This window comes from Thalassophryne amazonica, chromosome 3 (genome assembly GCF_902500255.1).
Source record: "Thalassophryne amazonica chromosome 3, fThaAma1.1, whole genome shotgun sequence".
Classification (NCBI taxonomy): Eukaryota; Metazoa; Chordata; class Actinopteri; order Batrachoidiformes; family Batrachoididae; genus Thalassophryne; species Thalassophryne amazonica.
Window position 1 is genome coordinate 63831741 of NC_047105.1, and position 12729 is coordinate 63844469.

General features: G+C 40.4%; 1 protein-coding gene across 1 annotated transcript; it reads left to right on the top strand.

The window, feature by feature from the left end:
• Positions 1-94: 94 nt before the first annotated feature.
• mrpl20 (mitochondrial ribosomal protein L20) lies at positions 95-8576 on the top strand. The gene is made up of 4 exons (XM_034166548.1): positions 95-283; positions 389-499; positions 7333-7410; positions 7563-8576. The coding sequence occupies exons 1-4, from the start codon at positions 197-199 to the stop codon at positions 7734-7736; spliced, it is 450 nt and encodes a 149-aa protein (XP_034022439.1). The 5' UTR covers positions 95-196; the 3' UTR covers positions 7737-8576.
• The last annotated feature ends 4153 nt before the right edge of the window (positions 8577-12729 follow it).

Consider the following 12729-nt stretch of genomic DNA (forward strand, 5'->3'; position numbering starts at 1 on the left):
TAACTAAACTTTGTCATGTGAAACTCGGGCACCGGAAACAGTCGGTCCGCACTACATTCCCGGAGATAAAAACGAACGCACTCTCTACATTCAGCTTGCGCATGTCAGTTTGAGTTAACACGGAGCTCGGAAATGCGCTAAGGTTTCTTTTTTTTTTTTTTTTTTGGAAGAAAAGGTTGGCTGAATGAAATAAGAAATGGTGTTTCTAACATTCCCCTGCCATATCAGAAGCCGCGGTCCTGACAGATACTGGAAAGTGCAAGAACTTCTCAAATATGCAAGGGTAGGATTAAGGCTATTTTTTAAACTGGTTGGATAGCCGGCTTGTCCTAATCGAATAATAACAGTATGGCGTTTTGTTTTTTACTTTCTGTGTGTTCTTCCTCAGCATTTTAGAGGCAGAAAGAACCGATGTTACAGTTTGGCTGTGCGGGCGGTCACCAGGGCTTTTGTCTTCGCCACCAAAGGTCGGATACTGAAGAAACGCAACATGCGTAAGGTATGACGCAGGAAGTAGTCGGCACCATTCACTGGTCTTGTGCTAATATAATTTCTTCTGCTTCTCTTACTTAGCAGACAAGACGTAACCAAGGCGTATTGCTGCCGACCGCTGTACATTCTAAACTAATTTGAAATGCTGTTCCCTTTTTCAGACGCCGCTCAATGCTGAGAGTAACAAAGCAAAAACAGGATTTTATACATTATTTGCAAATATATTAAACAAAAACAACTGGAATATTACATTGACAAGTATTTACAGTGTAAGTCCCGCTATATGGAGCCATAATGCAACTAAATGTCCTTTGTGTATTGTTGTATTGAGTATTTGGATGTTATCTAGCTGAAAAAGTCTGGATGGGGTAGCCCTTCTACTAAAAGTGTGAAGCCACATAATGTGTGGTGCAAATATTTGCCGGAAATGGATCACTTTGCCCCGTTCTGGATCACGACACTTTGTCACTTTGGGGGCATTCCTGGCATCTGGCTGGAGGCCTTCTGGTGCAGAATGATACACACTGTGCCCGAGAATGTGTTTTGAACACAAAATGATATAAATTCTACTTATTAAATGAGAATTTACTTAGTTTCGAAAGGCACTGTTATATGTTTTTACGAGCAAAATATTAAGTGTTTACTCAAATTGGGTGGCATTCCTTAATAAATGAAGATAAAATAAAATATGTGGTAATAAACATTCTTGGATTTTGACATCTTCACCTAAGCTTTTAACTCAGTGAAGTGGGTCAGGATAGCACAAGATGCCCCAACTTGCTATCATTTTGCACCTGATATTGTTAGAGATGGAGAGCAAAGGAGGGTTTTAAATGTGTGGAGGTGAGATTTCTCCCAAATTAAAAAGTAAAAGCCCCGACATTCATGTCCATTCATGATGTTGAGATGACCCCCAAAGTACACATGGCTCACAAGTACTGACATGAGGCTACTGCTTCAGTGTTCCACATCTGGCAAATTTTCACGTCAGAGATAAATGTGTGCAGCAATTAAACAGCAAGACATAACACACTGACATTTTCTAACCAAGTAAGTAAGTATTTTCCCACTCTAGAACCAATGACAATGAATGGCTAACTCACCGTTGCTACTTCTTAGAGATCGTCACTTTCATACTTGCAGGAATGAGTGAGTCAGAAAACGCGTGCACACCACCGAGACCGGGATGTTTTGATTCCTCTGTTGATCACAAAGATGGCTGGATCCGGTCGAGCTTGTGGTCGTTTGTAGACAAAACATCAGTCTTTCCATTGGTACCAAGTATTAGCTTATTCGTGCTGATTACAAGAAACGGCAGCGCAAATACTACAGCAGTGATCCGGAACTGGCAATGAGCCAGAACTGGGCAAGTGACTGTACTAAAAAAAGAATAGCTAATGTATATATCATTTTATTGGCTATTGGTGGAAGTTTGAAAAAAAAAAAAAAGAATTAAAAAGATGCTGTGTGCACAAAGGGATCGCCAGTGGAACAGTGAGACTGGATCGTATTGAGATGCAGATCTGGAAAAGGCTTTATGGAATATACAGTGAGGAAAATAAGTATTTGAACACCCTGCGGTTTTGCAAGTTCTTCCACTTAGAAATCATGGAGGGGTCTGAAATTTTCATCTTAGGTGCATGTCCACTGTGAGAGATCAGTATTAGAGCCTCGTTCTGACACCGGAAGTGCAGAGCACACTTACAGAAATGTTGGCCAGTTTTAGGAGTGTTTGTCCCAGTTCATATATTGAGCAGAACACAGTCACTGTAATTAAGTGGAAGAAGTTTAGAACAACTGCCACTCTTCTTGTAGCTAGTCACTTCAACAAGTTGAGAAACCAGAGGAAAGAGTTGTGATAAGAACAGTCAAGATATATGAGGTTTGGACAGTCCATAGGAACATTGGAGAAATGTAGAGGTGCAGGGTCAGAAGCACTGTAGTCTACTCTGTGCCACACGGAGGAAAAAGTTTTGGAAAAGGCTTCACTGGATGAAGTATCTTCCCCCAAACCACAAACATCACGTCATTGCTATTATACCCTTCTATCTGTTTTCTAAAGTTGCTTATTCCAATTAAGGGTCATGCCGGTACTGAAGTCCATGGCGCACATTTCATTTCCTTTCATTCATCATTGTGATGGAGACTTGCCCTCTATCTAGTGCCCATTTTCCCCTAATTCACTGGATTGAGCAGGTCTCATAATTCCACTGTTTTTGATTGTAAAAATTACAGACTTTTTTGTGGATCTCTGAGCCTTTTTTTTCTTCAATCCTATACAACTGGTTTCAAGGCACTAAACACAGAGTTAGTCAGAGTAGTGTGACTGCTCTTCTGAAGTTATTTTTGGAGCAGGATATTACACTTAAAGGATAATAGACTGTACGTACACTGGAGATCAAAATTAGAGAACATAAAATTTCATAAATGTCAAGGTCAATGCTTAGTCCCATTTGAATTGATCCAAACAGGAGCAACAGAGCAGTATTTTAAGCATATTTAATGAGTTACATCTATTATATGAAGCACAGTATAAAAACTTAAATGAGATGTTTAAAAAGGAACTGATCAAAATTACAGAACACTTTTGAATACCTCCCAGTTATGTGTTAATCGCAGAAATAAAACAATGGTTGTCTTTGCATTTCCTACACCTAAATGAAGACAAGAGTGAGTGTATTCTCTTTGGTGACCCACAGATAATGGATGTTGGGGGATTGTTGTTTAAACCCACTGTCAGACATCTTGGGGTGATGTTTGTCAGTGCTTTTAACTTCGACAAACAAATTGACTCAATCAATTTTATTTATATAGCGCCAAATCACAACAAACAGTTGCCCCAAGGCGCTTTATATTGTAAGGCAAGGCCATACAATAATTACGTAAAAACCCCAACGGTCAAAACAACCCCCTGTGAGCAAGCACTTGGCCACAGTGGGAAGGAAAATCTCCCTTTTAACAGGAAGAAACCTCCAGCAGAACCAGGCTCAGGGAGGGGCAGTCTTCTGCTGGGACTGGTTGGGGCTGAGGGAGAGAACCAGGAAAAAGACATGCTGTGGAGGGGAGCAGAGATCAATCACTAATGATTAAATGCAGAGTGGTGCATACAGAGCAAAAAGAGAAAGAAACACTCAGTGCATCATGGGAACCCCCCAGCAGTCTAAGTCTATAGCAGCATAACTAAGGGATGGTTCAGGGTCACCTGATCCAGCCCTAACTATAAGCTTTAGCAAAAAGGAAAGTTTTAAGCCTAATCTTAAAAGTAGAGAGGGTGTCTGTCTCCCTGATCTGAATTGGGAGCTGGTTCCACAGGAGAGGAGCCTGAAAGCTGAAGGCTCTGCCTCCCATTCTACTCTTACAAACCCTAGGAACTACAAGTAAGCCTGCAGTCTGAGAGCGAAGCGCTCTATTGGGGTGATATGGTACTATGAGGTCCCTAAGATAAGATGGGACCTGATTATTCAAAACCTTATAAGTAAGAAGAAGAATTTTAAATTCTATTCTAGAATTAACAGGAAGCCAATGAAGAGAGGCCAATATGGGTGAAATATGCTCTCTCCTTCTAGTCCCCTTTAGTACTCTAGCTGCAGCATTTTGAATTAACTGAAGGCTTTTCAGGGAACTTTTAGGACAACCTGATAATAATGAATTACAGTAGTCCAGCCTAGAGGAAATAAATGCATGAATTAGTTTTTCAGCATCACTCTGAGACAAGACCTTTGTAATTTTAGAGATATTGCGTAAATGCAAAAAAGCAGTCCTACATATTTGTTTAATATGCGCATTGAATGACATATCCTGATAAAAAATGACTCCAAGATTTCTCACACACTGGTGGTAAAGTCAAGTTTTTAATCAACTATGGCTTTTAGCAAAGGTGAAGCCTTTTTTAAATTGTGTAGATCTGGAAAAGCCATTCATGCTTTAGTTGTTGGACTATTGCAATGGACTTTATGTTGGAGTCTCCCACTTTTCCCTTATTCCTATGTTTGTTTTTAAAGCTTTGAATGGTTTGGCCCCACTATGCTTACACATATTGACACATCTGGACCAAAACAGTTTTGAGATCGTCTAAACAGCGTGCACTAGAGTTTCTGAGGTCCAGTTACTGCCACTGGGGAGACTGGGCTTTCTCTGTGGCCGCACCCAGACTTTGGAACAAGTTCCCCCTGAGATCTGCACCATCACTGACTTGGGTATTTTTTAATTTAAATTAAAAACCTTCCTTTTTAGAATGGCTTTTACACAACCAGTAGTGCTCTGACATTTTATTTGGTTCTTATCTGTAAATATTTTTGGATGTTTTTATTGATGTGTCTGTTTTAAATTTACTTATTGTCTTATGGTTTTAAGTTATTCTCTGTGAATTTTTTTTATCTGACTGTGAAGCACTTTGGTCACCCTTTGGGCTGTGGAAAGGACTATAGAAATAAAGTTTGATTCCTTGGTTGGTTGGTTGGTTAATCTGGCACCTGGTGCTAATTTCCTTAATCATCTGACAAACCCTATTTAATTGGCAGGCTAACTTTCCAGTTTTCACTGACTTTTTGAGCCTTTCTAAAGTGACTGAAACCCTCCGGCAACAGGTTATCCAGATGAAGTCCTAAGGGATGACCCTATCAGCCATAGCAGGAGAAGTTAGCCATTCCAAATCTGTGATTTCTAGAATATTGCATCTTTACAACTTCACAAACTCATTCAAGTTCCCCAAGAAGGTTGGTCATCCACAAAAGACAAATGCAAGAGAAAACAGAATCTCAATGGGCAATCAGTCCAACACTGCAGTGCTGAACAGGGTAAGGATCTGTCTCATCATACAGTGTCTCGATGTTTAGTGCCATCACATTCAGAAGAATGTAGTAGATGTCAACATGCTCTACTAAACGGTTGTCCTGAACATTTGGACTGAAAGCCCACACTACAGTGACTAAACCTCTCATAGAATAGAATATAAACTTTGTCATTGCACATATATACATTTAATCCATCCCAATTACACTTAGACACAATCTAACCAGTAGGAGCACTGGGCAATGGAGCCCAGTCCGGTGCCTGGGAACCAACTCCAGATGTAGACACTGCCTTGGTCAGGGGCAGAGAAAGGAGCAGACCCTAAATAAGCATGTTTTTGATTGTAGGAGGAAACCCATGCAAACGCAATGCAGAAAGGCCTGGAATCAATCCCGCGACCTTCTTGCTGTGAGGCAACAGTGCTAACCACGACTCTACCGGGCTGGACTAACCTTTGCCGAGGAGCCTGTTGTGTAGACAGGAGAACTGGTCCAAAGTTCACTTTAGTGATGACAACAAGTTTAATTTATTTGGGTCAGATCAGAAACCTTATGTTCGCTGTGTAAAACTGGGGAAAGAGTGAACCCCAAGTGTGTAAAGACGTCATTGAAAGGTAGAGGAGGAAGTGTAATGGTTTGGGGAATGTTTTCTGCAGGTTGAGTTGGACGTCACCTCATAAAGCCTCTACATGGCAGAGTCAGTGCAAATGTTTAACAGAATTTCTTTGACAACATGTGGTCCCTTACCTGCATTCATCACCAATCAGCCAGAAATTTCCATGCAGGACAATGCCCCCTGTCTCAGCAAAATGGGTAAAGCAGTTTCTTGAAACTGAGAAACATTGAAATAATGAAATGGCCAGCCCAGAGTCCTGATCAAAACTCAATAGAAAACGTTTGGGAAATCTTTGGTGACAAAGTTATGACCAAGAAACCCACTACAGTCACTGAACTGTGGAGGAGACTGGAAGAAGAGTGGACCAAAGTCACACCAGAGCAGAGTGAGAGACTAGTGACGTCCTGTGCCTGCAGATGTACTCAAGTAATTCAAAGCAGTGGCGTGTATGCTTCCTACTAATTGTTGATTGTTGTAACCTTCAGGAATTTAGTTGTAATCTTTCTCTGTGGTCAGTCATCATTGCTGTTCTCTAATTTTGATCAATGTGTTTTCCACCAAATAAAGGTGTTATGTTGATGTGCCGTGGTTATTTTGTAGAATGCTATAGTCACAACAAAAAAATCCATTAAATGTTGAGCAATGAAGAGTACATTATTTCTGAAAAAAGTAAATGTTCATGAATTGTTCTGTAATTTTGATCTCCAGTGTACATGTAATACAGCTCCAAAGTGAGCTCCTGTGTAGCAGCTTAATTGTGCTGCAACTAAAACCAGTGTAAACTCCTTTGTGCATAGCACAGCACTAAGTTGAAATTGCATCGTCAAACTGATGATTTATAAATTGTGTGTGTGGGGGGCTGTAGTGTTTTGCTGATGTTTGTTGTAGTAACTAGGGGGGTGTGGCACTCAGTATGCTTTTCAAGTGATACTGTCATATGGACTAAAAAGTCAAGCACTATTTTTTTTTATTTTTTTTTAAGGAATGGTACTCTAAAGGTTTTGGCTCTACCCTATTTTCTGGATCTACCTCAGTCTTTGCTGGTTTATAACCCAGGTCAAGATAAACCTTTTTGCTCAGCTTTGTGACAAGCAGTTAATGCGATCGATCTGTTATTGTTTACCTTGTTGTTTTTTGTTGTGCACTGGCTGCCTGGTCTGCAAAACATCTGTGGTAGCAGCACGTGGGCACAGATGTTCATTTTGTCAGTTGTTGGTGCGATTTGGCAGCATGTTTTGCTGTTTGCTAAACACCGTTTTTCATGTTTGCTTGAAACGAGCATGACTGGTGATTGTATTTAATCTCTGGAAAGTTATGACATCATCACGAGCACTCATTTTAGTTTTTGAGTAAATATTAGAGTGGAATCTGAACCTTCTTGGTAGAAGTAATAATTATTTATAATTGAACAAGATAAATCGTGTTGTCTTTCAGCTCTGGATAACCCGCATTGCAGCGGCAACGCGAGAACACGGCCTGAAGTATCCTGGCCTTGTACACAATCTAATAAAGGTTAGTTAACACATTTACCTTCAACTTCATGACTTGTCGCCTTTTTTAAATTGCTGAATATCACACCATTATGCCACTTCTGCACACTGCTGCTTGTTGGAGCATCTGACCCCACTGTGGACGTAACACATTTCCTCTCTTCCTCCACACAGTGTAGCGTTGAACTCAACCGGAAGGTTCTCTGTGATCTGGCTGTTACAGAACCACGGTCATTTGCCGCACTAGCAAAGCTGGCACGGGCTCGGCAACAAGAAGGCTTACGTGCGGCACTTGGTGACGGCAGCGAGCCTTCCGGTGTTTTCTCCCGCGTTGTTGTATTTCAGTGAAGGACTGCTGCTGCTGCTTTTACAGACCTACAGTTATGTTGAACAAAAACTAACGCTGCTCCTGATTGTGTCGTCTCTCGTCCCACAAACCACACGCCTTGAGACCAGAGAGTGAACTAAACACCTAGTGCATCTCTCTGGGTGAAAAAACTTCTAGCTGACTGTTGTGATGCCTGGCCTGCATCTCTTACTTGTGTCTTGCATAAAAATGTCATATAAGGAAAGATGGTTTCAACGCTGGCATTTTCATCCAAATTAACTTGTCCCTCGCCTTAGGGATGTTTCTGCTGTGTCTTTGAAGTCGATAGCAAAACAGTGTTTTCCTCATGGGCACTTCAGCAGGACAGATGATTACTTATGCTTTGACTTGATTCCTCTCTTTAAAGGACATTTTATTCTCTCACTCTACTGCCCTGCACCCATCCTGAGATTGTGACATTTGGGCACCGTTCATATCTGAGAAAAGAGAATTTTACAATAACTTTCTGTACTGCCGAATTACTTTTTTTTTCTTTTCCCTCTATCCAGGGTGACCTAGTTCCTGTAGATTAATGCTACAGTATGCATCTCTTAAGGTTAATTTCAGAATATCTCAGACGTGAATAGCAGTTGTAGGTCCACAAACCCCTGTTCCACTTACTTCCTACAATTCAAAAATCCTTGTCATCTGTACCAGAGTCTCCATTGCACTGCTGCCAACCACTGCTCCTTTAGCCTTATTTAAATCATCTGCTGTAAGGAGAATGTGAATAAAATCCATTTATCCACCTGTTTGTCACAAAAACTTGAGTGAATCTATTGTGTTTTTGAAAGTATGTAGTAAAAGTGATTTCAAACTTCTCTGTTGGAATGTTTCTGTATTTGTTATGATCACGCTCACATTTTTCTTTTTAAATTGAGTGACCATTTTGGTACCTGGATCCAAAATGTGCACTCTTTGTATAACTTTGTTTACCCTCCTTTCATTGATGTACACAGACTGTCAACAGTTGTGGTCACTAATTTAAAGTGCACGGCGCTGCCTGTGTTTGTTCATTACAACTGACAAGGCCAATATTGAGTGATCTGTATGGTGTGAATTAGTGGGTAACTGGAAAAATGACAAGTGTATTAATAAACCTAAACTGTCATGTAAGAAAGGATAAAAGTGGGGGAAAAATGCAGATCTGACTATCTGGTGTGGCGACCCCGAACAATAATGGGAGCAGCTGAACTGACAACAAACAAGTTCAGTCACTCTTCCCTGAAGAGTGCAGCAGATAAGTGAAACAATCCTTCACATGGTTATACAAGCACCAAATTCAGCACAAATACAACTTAGACATTACTCTTGGAAAAAAAACTGACTAGCCACTTGAATTTTCGATAGGGGGCCAAGTAAGGGTCAACTGAAGAATTGCACAGGGGTCAAAATTTAAAAATGTTTCATTCATATTGAAAGCTATACCACATTTTACCATTTTGGTAAAAATAAAAAGTGGTCCAAATTATTGATTGAACTAATAGGATTAATAAATGGAAGGGTTTTGACTGTGTTGAATGTTTGGTCTGCAGGGTAAAGGTCAAACAGTCTCGACGTCTACTGGATTTTATGACGTAAGATATGTTATCCCCTAACGTGACAAGTAAGCATGACTTGTGCAAACTATTCCTTTATAAAATTCTATTAACCAATAATTTGCAACACATTTCACAATAATTTCAACAACTTTAACTTAACTAGGCCCTATCCTATAACCCCGTATACATCTCAAGTACAATAATTTTTGACTGCTGTTTTAAGTAGGAGGGTATATCACCTTTCAAAATCACAGGTGGACGTTCGAATTTAACAGCGAATGGCCGCCAGGGGGCATTAACCAAAATGGCTGCCGATCAGCTATCGGAATAACAACTTTTCTATTTTTGATCCTACGTTTTAATGTGACACCTCTATTCTAGGGTTTTTGAACATGTAGAATTAATTTGACTTTATTATAGTGATAAATTATAGCCAGAAGGAATTATGCACTTTTACATGACATTTGAGAACTTTTTTCATTCATTCAAAGTCTTTACTGTGTCTATATTTGAATCATGAAATACACGATAGTGCACATTTTATCATAAAAGTATACTAACCTAACAAGCTTCAGGAATTTTGGTGAATTACTTGCTGTCATTACACAACATGCTAAGAATGTGTGTCTTTCTGACAGGATACGCATGGTATTTGACAGCTACCAAGATGTCTCTGTTAAGAGTGCTGAATGTCTGAGAAGGACATGCGACGTTGCTCCTATAGATCTAGCCATCATAAATGAGTCTGTGCCCATTCCCCAGCAGCATGAAAAGTTTTGGGCCTCTGCTTCTAACAAACAAAATGTGCAACTTCTTGCCCGTGATGTTGCACAGCGTGAGCTCCCGAATGTGGTTGTCAGTGGCATGGTTGTCAGTGACAAAATCATTCCAGCTGTGGTCAAAACATCTGATGGTATTGTCAACGAAGTGACAGAGCTCACCAACTGGCTAGAGGAGGCTCACTGTTGAATTGTACCTCATTGCTGGTGGGAAGTCCAGAGAGGATCAATCAACTCAATCAACTTTTTTCTTATATAGCGCCAAATCACAACAAACAGTTGCCCCAAGGCGCTCCATATTGCAAGGCAAGGCCATACAACAACTATGAAAAACCCCAACGGTCAAAACGACCCCCTATGAGCAAGCACTTGGCCACAGTGGAAGGAAAAACTCCCTTTTAACAGGAAGAAACCTCCAGCAGAACCAGGCTCAGGGAGGGGCAGTCTTCTGCTGAGACTGGTTGGGGCTGAGGGAAAAAACCAGGAAAAAGACATGCCGTGAAGGGGGGCAGAGATCGATCACTAATGATTAAATGCAGAGTGATGCATACGGAGCAAAAAGAGAAAAAAACAGTGCATCATGGGAACCCCCCCACAATCTACGTCTAAAGCAGCATAACCAAGGGATGGTCCAGGGTCACCCGATCCAGCCCTAACTATAAGCCTTAGCGAAAAGGAAAGTTTTAAGCCTAATCTTAAAAGTAGAGAGGGTATCTGTCTCCCTGATCTGAATTGGGAGCTGGTTCCACAGGAGAGGAGCCTGAAAGCTGAAGGCTCTGCCTCCCATTCTACTCTTACAAACCCTAGGAACTACAAGTAAGCCCGCAGTCTGAGAGCGAAGCGCTCTAATGGGGTAATATGGTACTACGAGGTCCCTAAGATAAGATGGGACCTGATTATTCAAAACCTTATAAGTAAGAAGAAGAATTTTAAATTCTATTCTAGAATTAACAGGAAGCCAATGAAGAGAGGCCAACACGGGTGAGATATGCTCTCTCCTGCTAGTCCCCGTCAGTACTCTAGCTGCAGCATTCTGAACCAACTGAAGGCTTTTTAGGGAACTTTTAGGACAACCTGATAATAATGAATTACAATAGTCCAGCCTAGAGGAAATAAATGCATGAATTAGTTTTTCAGCATCACTCTGAGACAAGACCTTTCTGATTTTAGAGATATTGCGTAAATGCAAAAAGGCAGTCCTACATATTTGTTTAATATGCGCTTTGAATGACATATCCTGATCAAAAATGACTCCAAGATTTCTCACAGTATTACTAGAGATCAGGGAAATGCCATCCAGAGTAACGATCTGGTTAGACACCATGCTTCTAAGATTTGTGGGGCCAAGTACAATAACTTCAGTTTTATCTGAGTTTAAAAGCAGGAAATTAGAGGTCATCCATGTCTTTATGTCTGTAAGACAATCCTGCAGTTTAGCTAATTGGTGTGTATCCTCTGGCTTCATGGATAGATAAAGCTGGGTATCATCTGCGTAACAATGAAAATTTAAGCAATACCGTCTAATAATACTGCCTAAGGGAAGCATGTATAAAGTGAATAAATTGGTCCTAGCACAGAACCTTGTGGAACTCCATAATTAACTTTAGTCTGTGAAGAAGATTCCCCATTTACATGAACAAACTGTAATCTATTAAACAAATATGATTCAAACCACCGCAGCGCAGTGCCTTTAATACCTATGACATGCTCTAATCTCTGTAATAAAATTTTATGGTCAACAGTATCAAAAGCAGCACTGAGGTCCAACAGAACAAGCACAGAGATAAGTCCACTGTCCGAAGCCATAAGAAGATCATTTGTAACCTTCACTAATGCTGTTTCTGTACTATGATGAATTCTAAAACCTGACTGAAACTCTTCAAATAGACCATTCCTCTGCAGGTGATCAGTTAGCTGTTTTACAACTACCCTCTCAAGAATCTTTGAGAGAAAAGGAAGGTTGGAGATTGGCCTATAATTAGCTAAGATAGCTGGGTGAAGTGATGGCTTTTTAAGTAATGGTTTAATTACTGCCACCTTAAAAGCCTGTGGTACATAGCCAACTAACAAAGATAGATTGATCATATTTAAGATCGAAGCTTTAAATAATGGTAGGGCTTCCTTGAGCAGCCTGGTAGGAATGGGGTCTAATAAACATGTTGATGGTTTGGATGAAGTAACTAATGAAAATAACTCAGACAGAACAATCGGAGAGAAAGAGTCTAACCAAATACCGGCATCACTGAAAGCAGCCAAAGATAACGATACATCTTTGGGATGTTTATGAGTAATTTTTTCTCTAATAGTCAAAATTTTGTTAGCAAAGAAAGTCATGAAGTCATTACTAGTTAAAGTTAATGGAATACTCAGCTCAATAGAGCTCTGACTCTTTGTCAGCCTGGCTACAGTGCTGAAAAGAAACCTGGGGTTACTCTCATTTTCTTCAATTAGTGATGAGTAGAAAGATGTCCTAGCTTTACGGAGGGCTTTTTTATAGAGCGACAAACTCTTTTTCCAGGCTAAGTGGAGATCTTCTAAATTAGTGAGACGCCATTTCCTCTCCAACTTACGGGTTATCTGCTTTAAGCTACGAGTTTGTGAGTTATACCACGGAGTCAGACACTTCTGATTTAAAGCTCTCTTTTTCAGAGGAG